The 14,716-nt window shown below is 32.2% G+C and overlaps 6 protein-coding genes across 6 annotated transcripts; 2 read left to right on the top strand and 4 right to left on the bottom strand.

Moving 5' to 3' along the window:
* Nucleotides 1-373: 373 nt before the first annotated feature.
* Nucleotides 374-1,352, bottom strand: BX664DRAFT_340830 (uncharacterized protein). Its single transcript, XM_051546892.1, has 3 exons — nt 974-1,352; nt 798-877; nt 374-721 (listed from the first exon to the last, which is right to left on the bottom strand). The coding sequence occupies exons 1-3, from the start codon at nt 1,321-1,323 to the stop codon at nt 555-557; spliced, it is 597 nt and encodes a 198-aa protein (XP_051397163.1). The 5' UTR covers nt 1,324-1,352; the 3' UTR covers nt 374-554.
* A 379-nt stretch (nt 1,353-1,731) lies between these two features.
* On the bottom strand, nt 1,732-3,083 carry BX664DRAFT_340828 (hydroxyacylglutathione hydrolase). The gene is made up of 5 exons (XM_051546891.1): nt 2,889-3,083; nt 2,773-2,810; nt 2,618-2,693; nt 2,026-2,521; nt 1,732-1,950 (listed from the first exon to the last, which is right to left on the bottom strand). Exons 1-5 carry the CDS (start codon nt 3,005-3,007, stop codon nt 1,825-1,827), a joined length of 855 nt encoding a protein of 284 aa, XP_051397162.1. The 5' UTR covers nt 3,008-3,083; the 3' UTR covers nt 1,732-1,824.
* Nucleotides 3,084-3,280: 197 nt separating this feature from the next.
* On the bottom strand, nt 3,281-4,557 carry BX664DRAFT_340825 (arginase). The gene is made up of 3 exons (XM_051546890.1): nt 4,137-4,557; nt 3,658-3,996; nt 3,281-3,600 (listed from the first exon to the last, which is right to left on the bottom strand). The coding sequence occupies exons 1-3, from the start codon at nt 4,536-4,538 to the stop codon at nt 3,406-3,408; spliced, it is 936 nt and encodes a 311-aa protein (XP_051397161.1). The 5' UTR covers nt 4,539-4,557; the 3' UTR covers nt 3,281-3,405.
* Nucleotides 4,558-5,136: 579 nt separating this feature from the next.
* BX664DRAFT_302446 (Aldehyde/histidinol dehydrogenase) lies at nt 5,137-7,480 on the bottom strand. Its single transcript, XM_051542433.1, has 8 exons — nt 7,373-7,480; nt 7,132-7,307; nt 6,892-7,042; nt 6,516-6,783; nt 5,982-6,422; nt 5,849-5,904; nt 5,713-5,772; nt 5,137-5,648 (listed from the first exon to the last, which is right to left on the bottom strand). Exons 1-8 carry the CDS (start codon nt 7,449-7,451, stop codon nt 5,359-5,361), a joined length of 1,521 nt encoding a protein of 506 aa, XP_051397160.1. The 5' UTR covers nt 7,452-7,480; the 3' UTR covers nt 5,137-5,358.
* A 3,284-nt stretch (nt 7,481-10,764) lies between these two features.
* BX664DRAFT_302442 (glycerol-3-phosphate dehydrogenase [NAD+]) lies at nt 10,765-12,391 on the top strand. Its single transcript, XM_051542432.1, has 4 exons — nt 10,765-10,875; nt 10,944-11,353; nt 11,432-11,608; nt 11,697-12,391. The coding sequence occupies exons 1-4, from the start codon at nt 10,835-10,837 to the stop codon at nt 12,098-12,100; spliced, it is 1,032 nt and encodes a 343-aa protein (XP_051397159.1). The 5' UTR covers nt 10,765-10,834; the 3' UTR covers nt 12,101-12,391.
* Nucleotides 12,392-12,653: 262 nt separating this feature from the next.
* Nucleotides 12,654-14,044, top strand: BX664DRAFT_380645 (chaperonin 10-like protein; the record flags this gene model as incomplete). Its single annotated transcript, XM_051548913.1, has 6 exons — nt 12,654-12,901; nt 12,989-13,126; nt 13,208-13,350; nt 13,422-13,647; nt 13,700-13,883; nt 13,964-14,044. 6 exons carry the CDS (start codon nt 12,657-12,659, stop codon nt 14,042-14,044), a joined length of 1,017 nt encoding a protein of 338 aa, XP_051397158.1.
* Nucleotides 14,045-14,716: the final 672 nt, after the last annotated feature.

Below are 14,716 nucleotides of genomic sequence, written 5' to 3'. Positions count from 1 at the left end.
AGCCTGCCATTGAAATCAAGACGCAAAGATGAAAGGATACTGGGTTTTTTAAACTTGATTTCGACAACTCCACGAAGGACTGGATGATGACCATGATGCGTATATAGAACGGATTCTAATAATTGGATAGAAATACACGGTTGTTGCTGGCATTGCTGATATTGTTGTTGTCGACTTGTGTTGATGATTTTTGGCCAGAATTTGGATACCATATCTAGTATAGTGACCTTTTTTTTTACAAAAGAAAATGAATGATCTTGATTTATATATTGTAGATACAAAAGAATTGGATGATGATGATAATAATAAAATGATTTTTTTTTTGGAATATACACTGTTTTTTTATTATGAATACAAAGAAAAACAAGGAAATAGATGGATAAATATATACAGGAACAGAGTAAAAGAAAAAAAAATTCAAAACAAAAGGGTCTAAATAAATAAGCTAATGGCGGGGAAGAACGAGGGGGGGACAAGTAGCGGCAAGGAGATCTGAATATCAATCTAAGGCACCCATTTTCGCAGTTCACCCAATCAATACACATGACAGAAGATTAAATGATTACCCCTTCCGAACCAAGCAAAGAAGCCAATTGATCTTGTCTATGCAGGGCTTCGATTTCCGCCGCACCACCAATCGATTTACCATTCAAGAATATATTAGGGAATGTGTATCGTTCCGATAGTTCACCAAGGGCTTGTTTCAACGCACTAGCATCCTCTATCATATCCAAAATAAAATGAAGTTAATGGATTGGTCAACACAATGCAAAAGAAAAAAAAAAGATAATATTTACCTCGTAGATCCACTTCCACAATTTGATATGGAGTTTTGTATGTAAAGCTGTTCAAGATGGCTTTGGCTTTTTTCGAATATCTTTTTCATGATAAGGAAGACGAAAAAAAAAAAAAAAAAAAACGTAAACTAAATGATACCATCCTTTTTTTTTTATTAGGGTATTCGTTCACTTACGGACAATATGTTTTGGAGAAAACGACAAGTGGATGAGAACGGATCAAGGCTTCCACTCTGGTTTTGACTGGATCAGCTAATGGAGTAGGTGAATGTATGATTGTTGTTGTGATAGTAGTGGTCATAATAATAGTATCACTGTTGTTGCTGTTGATATCTTTACTAGATAGTTTGTAGTTAAACCAAGATGGATTGCTTGCCTTGTACCCTAACCAACCTAGAATGGCAAAACATGATAGGAACAATAATATCAACACCATAGATTTCCGACGTCGACCACTCACACGTAGTCTGGCTGCTTTTCCTTGTCCATATTTTTCAATATCTTGTACATTGTAAGGTAAGATCATGATTAGGAAAAAGAAAGAATAAAAAAAAATCAGTGTAGAAGAAGGAAAAGAAATAAAAAAAAGTGGGCTGAGAATAAAAGTGCAAGTGTTAGCTATTGTCCTTTTTTGGAGATCCTCTATCCTCTTTTTATTTTTATTTTTATTTTTTTACGAATATAATCTAGTATGTCTAATAATATCATTCTGTTGGATAAGAACGACCCTTGTTTGTCTATGTATTAAATAAAAGAGAATTTCTGCATATTTTGTGAAATATATATATAAAGATTAGAGATACTATACTATTGACAAGACATAACAATCATTGTTCAATGGATGACATATTCAAGGGATCTTTTCTACTAAGATGATGAAGTGTCAAGAATGTAAAAGATTTAGTATACTATTGTCCTATTCAAAGTGTACATGTAAAAAAAAAAAAAAAAAGGATGATATATCTTTGGTTTATTGAAGAAGATAATAGATACTATATCATAAACTATATCTACATATATCCCCCATTTAAGCATTATCCTTCATTTGACGTAATCGGCCCAAAACATCAATGTCCGTGAGTTTAGCCGCATCTTCATGATGTTTGATCACAGCTTCTCTTACCGTTGATTCATGTACACGCAAAAATGGATTCTAAATAATAATAATAATAATTAGATATATATAAAAGAGGATGATAAAATAAAATCAAAATGATAGATTAATTACCGTCAAAGATTCATTCAAAATAGTAGAAGGAGTAGTGCAACCGACACGTTTTGCCCAGTTGAGCTTTTGTTGTAAATGAGAATTGTTGGGTTCGACTTTGGAAGCAAAATTGCAATTGGCGACGGTGTATTCATGACCAAAGTAGACATTCGTTTGTTCCGGTAAATTTTTAAGTTTTGAGAAAGCTTGATCCATATCTTTAGGGGTTCCTTCAAAGAATCGTCCGCAACCAGAAGAGAACAAGCAATCTCCTGTGAATACAGCTTTCTCGTCTTCATCCTGTACGTAATAACACACATGATCCATGGTATGTCCCCTTGTCAAAAAAGGTTGAATCTTCAAATCACCTATTTTGATCAAATGCTTGTCACTTTCAATCACTTCTGTTACCCCTTGTACTTGTTTTGAACCACCGTATACTGTCAATCCAGGTCGTTTCTTCAATAATTTTGTATTTCCACCTGCATGATCCCAATGATGATGTGTTGTCAATACTCTATCCATATAATAATGATAAGTGAGTACCAATACACACACACACATATATATATATATATATATATATATATAGTCGTCCTATTTTCTTACATACGTTGTCAATTTGTAATCAGGATAGTCCTCCAAGGCAGTTAGGACGTTATCAGGTTCTACAGGATCGACCACACCAGCTAGTAAAGTAAAATAAGGAATGAAAAAAAAAACTCATATTTATATCAGTTGAAATAACTTGTCAATGCTTGATATTACCTGTTTTTGTTTTTTCATCGAGTAAAAGATATGAATAACTAAAAGCCAACTTGGGTTAGTCATCACATAATACTAGTAAAAAAAAAAAAGGTTGGATGGTGAGAATAAAAACTTACTTATCTTTAAGACAAGGTACGGGTTTGACAATCATATTGTAAACAAGAGAAGTATGGAATGTACGTGTTGAGAAAGATAGAATACGTTTGTGACCTGTTGTATTAGAAAAATATCTCATTAGAGAGAGAAGAAAAGAAAAAAAAGAAACAACGCGCGTAAAATAAAAAATAAAAATGCCGCTAACTCGAAATCTGCTGTTTCACACCAAGTAAAGAAAAAAAAAAGGCATCTGGGCTGCGACTATTGATCACCAAAATTTGAAATTATCATTTTAAAGTTTTTTAAGAGTTCGATTATCTTTCCAACTACTACGCATTTGTATAAGATGATCGGACATATAAAAAAAACCATAAAATACTCACGGTGTGCTGAAACATGGTGAGAAAAAAAAAAAAAGTAAAAAGAGGAGGGGATTTTTTTTATTAATATTTTGGAATATAAGAAAAATAATTCTAGGGGATCAGGTACAAAAAAATAATAATAATAATATATAAAAATAATGATGATGTATTGTATCTACAAAAGAGATTCACCAAGACAACATCTTGCTAAAGAACAACCAACTTGTACAGTGTTAAATGCAGATTCTTCAGATTCCAGAGCAGGATTCACTTCCATAATATCAGCTGCAACAAGTAATCCAGTTTCTGCCAAAGCTTCACAAATATAATGACCTTCTCGGAAAGTTAATCCACCACGTACAGGAGTACCCTAAAAAAAAAAAAAAGAATAAGTAAAGAGAAAAGAGTTCAATCTGAAAATACATACAGTGCTAGGGGCCACAGAAGGATCCAAAGCATCAACATCAAAGGAAAGATGAATAGGAAGGTCTCGATTAGGATTGATATGATCCAAACAAATTTCCACACACTTTCCAATACCCCACTTATCAACATGATGCATAGATAAAGCCTTGATGTTGTTTTCCTTTAAAATCTTCTTTTCAGCATCATCCACATCACGTAAGCCAATGTAAGCCAATCGTCCAGTTTGTAAAACAGGTTTTACCCAAGCAAAATCAGGATGATCTGTAGAAAGACCAGTCAAGAAGGATAAGGGACAACCATGGATGTTACCAGAGTCAGTTGATTCAGGTGTATTAATATCCTATAGGGTACAAAAAATAATAATAATAATAAAAACACAAAGATCTAATAAGTACAACATGACCCTATTCATCCCCCCTCTTTTTTTTTAATTTTTTTTATTTATTTATTTTATTTACTGTTTACATAATCTTAACTTACAGCATGAGCATCCACCCAAATCAAACAGGCATTAGGATAAGCAGCGAAAACACCAGAGACTGTAGCCAAAGCAGCAGAATGATCACCACCCAAAGTCAAGACGAAGTTATCTTGTTTAGCACGTTGTTCAATTTGTCCAGCCACCTTCTGGGTCACTCTAGATACAAACTTTGGATTCTTGAGGTTTTGCACAACAGGATCTTCAGCAGGTTTCAAAGAATCTAAATCTTCATTTGCTTCATAATCAACATGGTAACCCATTTCTTCCAATTGATTAGCCAAACCAAATTCAACAAGACGGATAGGTCCAGTTTCTACTCCCAAATTGGGTTGTCCACCAGAAAAAGGAATGCCAACAATAGATACCTTTTTGCTAGTTAAGAATTTGTTTTCAATAGTCATTTTGGATGTGAGTATAAATATATAAAAAGAGAAGAGAGAGAGAAAAAAGGGACAAAAAAGGACGCTTGAGCTTTTTTCTTTTTTATACCTCTTTTTGCTAGGCATTTCATTGGCAGATTGAAACAACGCTGGTCAACCATATTCTAGTGGTATGCATGACGCATTTGGTAACTGTTCCTAGCCAATCATTCTACCGTGAGAAAAAAAAACGGATTGGATCTCAAAGACACCGCCAAAAATACCAAAGACCACCAATCCGGGTTCAGAATTTATTTTATCTATCTATGATTGGCATCAAGTAAAAAAAAAAGTCAGTGAGTAAATCTTCTAGTTAAATCAAAACGTTTCAAATTTTCTTAAAATGAAAGATGAAAACGGAAGGATGGATGGTTGAATAATGGATGATATATGATGATGATGGAACGATGAATGATATAAATGATAAATGATATGTGATATTGGATGATATTGTGATGATGGACAATGTTTACCATATAACGTAAAAAAGCTGATAACTAAAAAAAAAAAAAATGATGCTTTTCAGACTGTTGCGAATCTTTTTAACATGTTTATAAATGTCTTGTACGTTGAACCTATATGATATTTGTATGATGATAATGAGACAATGAATATAGAGAAGGAAGATAAAAAAATAAAATAAAATAAAAAAAGAATGGATTCACTATGTCACCCAAATTTTTTTTATTCATTTGTATTCAAATAAGTTACAAGTAATGAGAAAGAGAAAGAGGTCATATAAAAAATAAAGTATAACTACAAGATCAAATAAAAAAAAAATATAAAAAAAAGCCTAGCCAGCTTAAGCCCGTTTCTTCAAATAGACAAGGAATAAGAAGATCAAGATAAGAATAGTCTTAATAGGACCACGGTTTCGTTTAAGATACACAATATAAGGATGGGTCACCATAAAGTTGCGAAGAATAGCATCCCGAGAAGAGTTGTAAGGAGGATAACGAACCTTGTTGATAAATTCAAGTTTTTGTTTCTTTTGCAAGATGGCACGTTCATGAGTAAAGGTATTGAAAGAACGATGACCATGGTAGTTGCCTACACCAGAGTTACCAACACCACCAAATGGTAATGCGTATTCTAAATAATAAATAAATAGAACAGGTTAATAAAAAGAAGTCATCATTCTTTGTATGCACTTTACCAGCTTGATGCATCAATGTATCGTTAACACAGACACCTCCAGATTGAGTGTTTTGTAAGACTAAACCAAAAATAGAAAACAGTATAGAATCAATTATCGTGTAACGTTGATAGCACACCATATATTAAAACCTTACCTTGTTCAATAAGCTTTTGTTTCTTGCTAAAAATATATAACACAAGAGGAGGAGGACTATGGTAAAAAAAAAAAAAATATATCATTGATCAATATTACTGAACAAATAAGATAAATCAAATGAATGGACTTACTTTTTCTTGATCAGAGTGATGGCTTCATCCAAATTATTATAGGTAATAACAGGAAGTACAGGACCAAAGATTTCTTCACCCATCAAAACATCATCATTAAATTTGACATCCGTGATTAAAGTAGGAGCAATATACCGGGAATCACGATCAACATCACCACCAAAAACAATACCTCCAGATTTTCGATTTTCAATAATACCAGCAATACGATCCACGTGACGCACAGACACAAGTCGAGCATAATCCTTGGAGTTTTTGGGATTTTCACCGAACCATTCCTTGATTGTCTTTCGGAAAGCATTAGTAAATTCATCCAGACGAGCGGCAGGACAAAGAACATAATCAACAGCAATACAAATTTGACCACAGTTGTAGAATTTACCAAAAGCAATACGATTGGCTACCAGTTGTATATCAGCATCTTCAGTAATGACCGCAGGACTAGAATATAGCAGTAAAAAGAAATATCAATATAAAATAAACATTAAGCTTCCCTTTTTTTTTTTTTTTTTTGAAGGCATCAAAAAAACTTACGATTTTCCCCCCAATTCCAAGGTAACGCCAGTTAAATGTTTAGAAGCAGCAGCCATAACGATTTTACCCACATTAGGACTACCAGTATAAAATATATGATCAAATTTTTGAGTCAACAAAAAAGTAGTTTCTTCCACAGCACCATTAACCACACGATAAAGAGCATTGTTGAGATAACGAGGGATCAATTCAGTAAGTAAAGCAGCAGTATAGGAAGATATTTCAGATAACTTGAGTACAACAGCGTTACCAGCAGCAATAGCACCCACTAGTAGAAAAAAAAAAGGAAAAGAAAAGAAAAGGAAACGCGTATTTTTAAATATATAAGTGATTCATTTAGATAATATACAGATGATATATTATTTTCTTATCTTACCTAATGGAACAAGGGATAATTGAACAGGATAATTCCAGCAGCCAATAATAAGTACCACACCAAGAGGATCTCTACGCACCTTGACAGTGTCCATAGCATGCATGCCAAGACGAGGTTTGACTTTTTCTTCTTTAGCTAAACGATCAAGATTCTATAATTCAAAACAAAGAAGTTAATATTCTAAATATATATATATATATATATATATATATAAATAAAATATATTCTTCTTAAGTTTACGTCTAAAAAGTATAAACATTCTTCGAGAACAGGAGCAATATCACCACTAAGAGCTTCACTACGAGGTTTATTCATATCCTTTGCCAAGGCTTCATAAATGCGTTCTTCATTATCTTTAACAAGATCATAAAGTTGTTGAATTTGCAATTTTCGGAAAGACAGAGGTCGTGCTTTACCTAGATAACATTAAAGAAATATAGATCAATTTTAAGTTTTTGTTTGATATATTTTTTTTTCTTACCAGTGTCAAAGTTTACACGAAGATATGAAACAGAGTCTTGAATACTATCAAAAGTAGAATAAGTAAGAGGAGAAGACATTATAATGATGACAAGAAAAAAAAAAGAGTGGAGAAAAGAAAAAGAAAGAAAAAAAAAATTGAAAATAAGATTATATGATGGGGTCAGTCGTACATGTGAAAAAGTCCAAAGTCATCGAAAATTGAACTGATTTGGAAAGTCAGTGAGACTGAATCCCGGAAATCTTTCAAAAAAGAAAAACATAAAAAATAAATAAAAAAATAAAATTGAATAAAGTGTATAAGTTAAATTGATTTATTATATACAAAAAGGCAAACTATAAATTTGGGAACATAAAGTGGTCTATATAGACCATATATATAAAACTATCATAAAAGGAATGATGGAAGAAGAAAGGATGCATGAAGGGAATAATTAAGTATAGCTAACAAATGAAAACCTAGTGTAGTAAAGATGATGATGATGATGCAGAATGACAAAAAAAAAAAAAAAAAAGGGAGAACAAAGCGGATGATAATGACACAAATACACACAAACAAAAGGAAAGTAAAAACTTGGATATTTCTATACTATAGAACAGAAGAAATTGTGAGTTGGCCAAATAGTTGTATCACTTAAAAGAAGAGTGCCTTTGTAAAAAAGCCTGTCGGAGAATGGCATTGGCATGATCATACAGATCGACTCGATCACACTCCATCCTATTTAAATCACTGGATCCTTGTTGAACATATCGTTCAAAATGTACTTCATGAAGGAGTTGATTGATATCGGTATATGAGGTGTTCAGTTTCTGTTGATCAAAATATTCTTTCTGTATCCGATGTTGATCTGGTTGTCTTGTACTAATAGTGAATCGTTTTAAAGTTGGTATTGTACTTGTTCCAGCATTTGATGTTGGTAATTGAGAGGAAGGCAAAGGACTGTCTACAGCAATCGGTGGACTGGGTGGAAACTGTGAATAATGTTCAAGATAAGATAAAGAGTGAGGAGGTGATCTAAATAAGAGAAATTAAAAAAAAAAAGGAACCATAAATAAAACAATCAAGTAAAATACAAAACCAAAAATCAAAATAAAAAAATACAAGGACGCTTACGGAGTAGTGCTAAGAGGGATGTTTTTGAAGCGTTTGCTGTTGTGAATGGTATCAGTCAGGTCATCGATTGAGGATTGACGTTTCAAAGAATTGTACATAGCAGATAGTCCATAAATACTTGGTATATATAACAGAAAGGTAGATATAAAGAAAGAATGGAAGGAAGGAAAGTTGGAAAAAGAGAAAAAAAAAAAAAAGTTGAATGCGTGGACTTTTTTTTTCACCACCCGCTTGGAGTAGGAAAGGTGCCATATCTATTTTTCAGGCTTTGTCCATTTTTTTTTTTTTTTTTTTTTGGATTGTGATAGCAATCTAATAAATTATTTGCTTGTTGTCATCAATCATCATTGATATTTTACCGTTATTCTCATAGGATTATCTTTTATTCATCGTACCATCTCATCATTATCTCTTATTGTCCATCATTGTCACATTTTGTTGTAAAAATGGAGAAATCTATCCTATTTGTTCATCATGCATTTAAGCGGGAGAGTAAAGTTTGTCTTTTCGTTTGTCGCTCATCGTCATCGTATCAATTTTGGATTGAACGTGGATGAAATTATTTTCTTTCACTTAATAACAATTTATACGTTACCTTCAAGTTTATAGAGTAAATTAAAAATGACAAATATTATCATCTCACATCCAATATTGATCATCCTTTAATAAGACTACCCACTATTTACCTCTCTAAAAAATAGTCTAACATCATCTAATCTTACTTTATCGCTTATCCTAATGCACAATAATCACCAAAAAAAATGTCATCGGTTTTTCGAAAAATTGCCTGATGATCCTTCTGATGATTGATTTTTACAGTCAAGTTTGTGTTGAGGAATTGGAAATTTTTGGCTGTAGAATCTAAAAATTTTCAAAAAAAAAAAAAAGGATGAATCCACAGTCCTAAATAGTCCTAATCATCAATCAAGCCCTTTTTTTTTTTTTTTTTTTTTTTTTGGAAAGAATGGTTGAAAATCATGTTTGGCATTCCGTGATTTTTCGGCTTATGAGTGATGATGTCTGTCAAAAGATGACAAAAGCGGTTTTTGGTAGATTTGTGTGATATAATAAATTAGCATATGTTCCGGTGATTACTCGATATGGTAAATACCCTTTTGTTACTAAACGATTTGGTTCATCGATAAACGATCATAACTAAAAGATCAATGTTTGATATTTCAAGCTGTTTGACCATGTATGGATTAGCATAATTAAAAAAAAAAAAAAAAGAAGGGGCGCACATTTATTACTTTTTGTTATCATCGATCAAATAGAACGGTGCAGCTTCAAATCCGAAAGACCCGATAAAGACATGACGTCAATGTCTTTGTTAAAGATACATTTCTCCACGTATACTTTTTTTGATAGGGGGTTTTTTTTTTTATCTCAGAAAAAGACGCTAATCCCTCCCCCTTTCTATCACTCATTCCCCCAGTCAATTTAGCGGAAATAAGAGAAACGTCATGATGAACGAGATCATTCGTCGCATCTCAACAAAAAAAAAAAAATATTAGTTGGGTAGAATCTAAAAGCGGAGATGATTTTTTTTAGTCACTCTACAGGGTATCAAAGAACCCATATTTGGAAAACAAGAGAGAAAATGGTAGATAGTGATTCATACTATTGAAATAACACGATGATCACGTATACAACGTCCTCATATCTTTTTTTTTTTTTTTTTTTTTTTTTTTACTAGATGATCTATTCTTGATATTCAATATATTTTAATTTCATTTTTCCTGTTTTGACTTCAAATGATTATCATAGTTTTTTTGATAAATATCATAAAAGTGAATAAAAGGGCCCTGGATTTCTTTCTTATCGCGGAGAAACTAGCGGCGATATCAGTTGCGATTAAAAAGAAAAAAAAAATGGTGCTAGATTATCATCATTTTTGCAATCAAGGATCATATGGTAATTGTTGGAATGAATTGTCATAAGAGTATTAAAGTGATAAATAGAAAAAAGTGATGAAAAATAGGAAAAGAAGTAAAAAAGGGAAGAGAGGATGATTTTATCACTAATATGGTAAATGAACTGAGAGATTTTTTAAACCTTCAAGTGATTGGTAAGAAGAATTTATTTACCCATTTGACAATATTTCCAATTGAAAGAGGAAATGCGTGTGCGTCTTTAATAATTAAAGTTATTTTCAGGCACTCCCCGACAAGTGTTACTAGCCACTAAAATAAAGTGATTCTATGCTTTGACTCTCCGACTGCACCATTGATATAAAAAAAAAAAAAAAAAACTTTCTTTTTATAAAACGTTCCTTTTTTCTTTTTCTTACTTACATCAAAAGAATCTTTTTTTTTATTTACTTTATCTTTATAATTCTATATCAACACCATGCCTCTCGAAAAAGTTTGTATTATTGGATCCGGTAACTGGTAAAGTATCATATCATTCAAAACAAAAAAAGTGATTTAGAAAGCTTATCTGTTTTTATATATCGCAGGGGAAGTGCTGTTGCCAAATTAATCGGTATCAACACACAACGACATGGTGACTTGTTTGAAAAAACTGTACGTCAATGGGTCTTTGAAGAAAAAGTGAATGGTGAAAACTTGACTGATATTATCAACCGTGAACATGAAAATGTCAAGTATCTCGAAGGAATCAAGTTGCCTGAAAATGTAGTTGCCATTCCTAATGTGGTCGATGCCTGTAAGGATGCCACTCTTGTTGTTTTTGTTGTACCTCATCAATTCGTCCGTGGTGTTTGTGAACAAATGAAGGGTCACTTGGCTCCCAATGCTCGTGCTATTTCTCTTATCAAGGGTCTCGAAATTACTTCCTCTGGTACTCGTCTCTTTTCTGAAGAAATTGAACGTATTTTGAGTATTCCTTGTGCTGCTTTGTCTGGTGGTAAGTTTATTTTGTATATGATTTTATTGATTGTTTTATTAATCACTTTTTTTTTTTAAAAAAAAAAAATTAAAATAGCTAATATCGCTAATGAAGTGGCCTTAGAAAAGTATTGTGAATCTACTGTGGGTTGTCCTAATGTTGAAGATGGTCAAATTTTCTTCCGTCTTTTCGATACTGAATACTTCCGTATCAATGTTATTCAAGATCATGTTGGTGTCCAATTATGTGGTGCTTTGAAGAACGTTGTTGCTGGTAAGATAAGAATGAAAAACATGATTGGGAATGAATGGATATATTGATTATTTTTTTTTATTTTATTTACAATGATTGATCATCATAGTCGGTGCTGGTTTTTCTGATGGTTTGGGTTATGGAAGCAATACCAAGGCTGCTATTATTCGTCGTGGATTGATGGAAATGCGTAAGTTTGGACAAATGTTCTTCGGTGATATGGTGCAAACAGAAACCTTCTTTGAATCTTGTGGTGTTGCCGATTTGATTACTACTTGTTCTGGTGGACGAAACCGAAAGGTAGCTGAAGCTTTTGTTACTACTGGAAAACCTATTGATGTTTTGGAAAAGGAATTGTTGAATGGACAAAAGTTACAAGGTACTCTTACATCTATGGAAGTCAATGAATTCTTAACAGCTCGCAACATGACCGCCGAATTCCCATTCTTCACCACTGTCTATCGTATTGTTTATAAAAATGCTCCTGTCGAATCCATTGTCCGTGACATTTAGATGATCTGATTTATTATTTTTTAGATTTAGACTTTTTTTTTTTTGCATTAGACACTTATTATAGACTCTACTACTATATTTTACTTCATTTCATCCATTTATATTCATCCATTCCCATCCTCCTTTTTTTTTTTTATGCTTTTTGATTTCATCCTCTTTTCTTATTGATTATCATGGACTAGAGTTTGAGATCAAACAGAGTTTTTTTTTCCCCCTCTTCATTTTGTACCTGTACATAGTTTACCGCTCGATCATCACTGAAAATAAAAGTTTTTTTTTCAGAAACAAAAAAAAAAATATGAAAATGTGTCCATCTGTTGTTATTTTTTTCACAAAAAAAAAAAAAATACACAAATTCCCTTTATGACCATATGATGATTTCTAAAAACGATGTATTTATGCATCACGAAATGGTTTAAACAAAATTCCGATCTTTATGCTAGGGTATGATTGTTTCAATAGCACCGACTTTGGTTTCAAAACTTTCCAACTGGGTATAAAAAATACCTTTTTTTTCTTTATCTCTCTCTCTCTCTCTCTGTAATTAATCATCATCATGTCAACACAAATCATCAATGGATTTACTACTACTGAAATTCCTGGCAAGTTCAAAGTGGCAACCAGGAACCCTGAAAAATTGAATGAGAATGATATTTATATCGAAATCCAAGCCGCTGGGGTGTGTCATACTGATTGTCTATTTTTTGGCATGAAAGATAAAGTACTTGGTCATGAATCTGTTGGGCGTGTTGTTGCTACTGGATCCAATGTGACAGATTTTAAAAAAGGAGATCGAGTTGGGTAAAATTATTTTTATTAAAATGAATGGTGATATATTTTGTTTTTCCTTTTTTTTTTTTTTTTTTTTTTTTTTTTTTTTTTTTTTAGATGGTCCTACTTAAAGTCAAGTTGTATGCATTGTGATTATTGCGTCAGTGGACAAGATATCTATTGTCCAGAAAGAGTAATGTTCCCTGGTGATGATAATAACAATGGTTTTGCTGATGGAGTAGTAGTGGATGCTAGGTAAAATAAATATATAAAATATATATAAAAAAAAATAAAAAATAAAAAAAAGAGCTCATATCATTATTATATCCTTTTTAGATTTGCTTATCATATTCCATCTGAAATTGAATTCAAGTATGCTGCTTCTTTGATGTGTGCTGGTGCTACTGTTTTTAATGCACTTTATAGTTATCAAGTAAGTCCTACTCAATCCATTGGGGTAGTAGGTATTGGTGGTTTAGGTAAATCATTCATCTACATTATTATTTTTTTTTTTGGATGTATTTGAACATTTTTTTTTTTTTTGAAAAAGGTCATCTTGCTCTTCAATTTGCTAATAAATGGGGATGTAATGTCACTGCAATCTCTGGTAATCCTTCCAAGAAAGAAGAAGCTATCTCGTTTGGTGCACATCATTTCCTTGATTCAAAAGAATTTGGTAAAGAAGGATTCTTTGAAAAGGTTGAAAAGTTTGATATGATCTTGAACACTACTAGTGCAGATCTTCATTATGATGATTATTTAAAGCTATTGAAACCGTAAGTCTTAACTCGAAGTTAAATATTTTTAATTAATGAAATTTAATTTTAGGAAAGGCAAATTTTTGGTGATTGGTGTCCCTTCTAAACCTATTGAAATTAAAAACTTATTTGGAGTGATTCAAAATAGTTGGAGTTTAGCTGGTAATTTGGTAGGTGGTAGAGACACTCTCCGAGAAATGTTAAAATTTGCTGCTCGTCATCAAATTAAACCCAAGATCGAAGAGTACCCATTTGTAAGTTCTTTTCTTTAACTAGTATCATTTCTTTTTTTATAACTCAATTACTTTTTTATTTTTATTTTTTAATATTGTAGACAATTGAAGGATTGGAAGAAGCGTTTGATCGATGTGAAAGGAGTAAAGTAAGATATCGAGCAGTTCTTGTTAAAAAATAATAATAAAAAAATATATGCAAATTAGCATCGGTACTTCAAAAGAGATGCTTTGACATAATGTATATGCCTACTTTGTAAAGTGATGTGATACAAAAACTATGATTTTTGACTTTTTATTGTTTACGATCTGAAAACATCAAAGGGGGTGATAGAACACACTGTTTATAAAATAGTAGTAGTAGACCGATTTTGAATCCCGTGATCAAAAAAAAAAGGCACCTGGTTCGGTATTCCATTTCCTTCTCTTTCATTTTTTTTTTTTTTATATCAACTATATATTTTTTTTTTTTAGGACATGATACAAGAAATACAAATTCAACCTCGAGACGTTTATGAACACTTTATTCATGTCAAACAACCTGGTACAACTCTTCATTGGACTTTTACAACGAAAAAGAAGAATATCCATTTTGGTTTGTTTTATCGTCCAGGAACTCAAGTCATCACAACTACCTCTACTGGCTTATCAACAAGATACCAAGATCAATCTCAAACTTCTATAGATGAGAGAAATAATACATTAGAAAGTAAATCGAGTTTTGGTTCCATAACTACAACAAACAATGTTTCAGGTCTAGGCATTCTTCTTCACCCTACTGCTACATCACCAACAACTGCAACAACAACAACAACGCCAACAATAGGAACAGTCAAACTAGGAAACAATATCGG

Source organism: Halteromyces radiatus, assembly GCF_025201355.1.
Source record: "Halteromyces radiatus strain CBS 162.75 chromosome Unknown BX664scaffold_8, whole genome shotgun sequence".
Lineage (NCBI taxonomy): Eukaryota > Fungi > Mucoromycota > Mucoromycetes > Mucorales > Cunninghamellaceae > Halteromyces > Halteromyces radiatus.
This window is presented reverse-complemented; position numbering and strand designations above follow the sequence as displayed.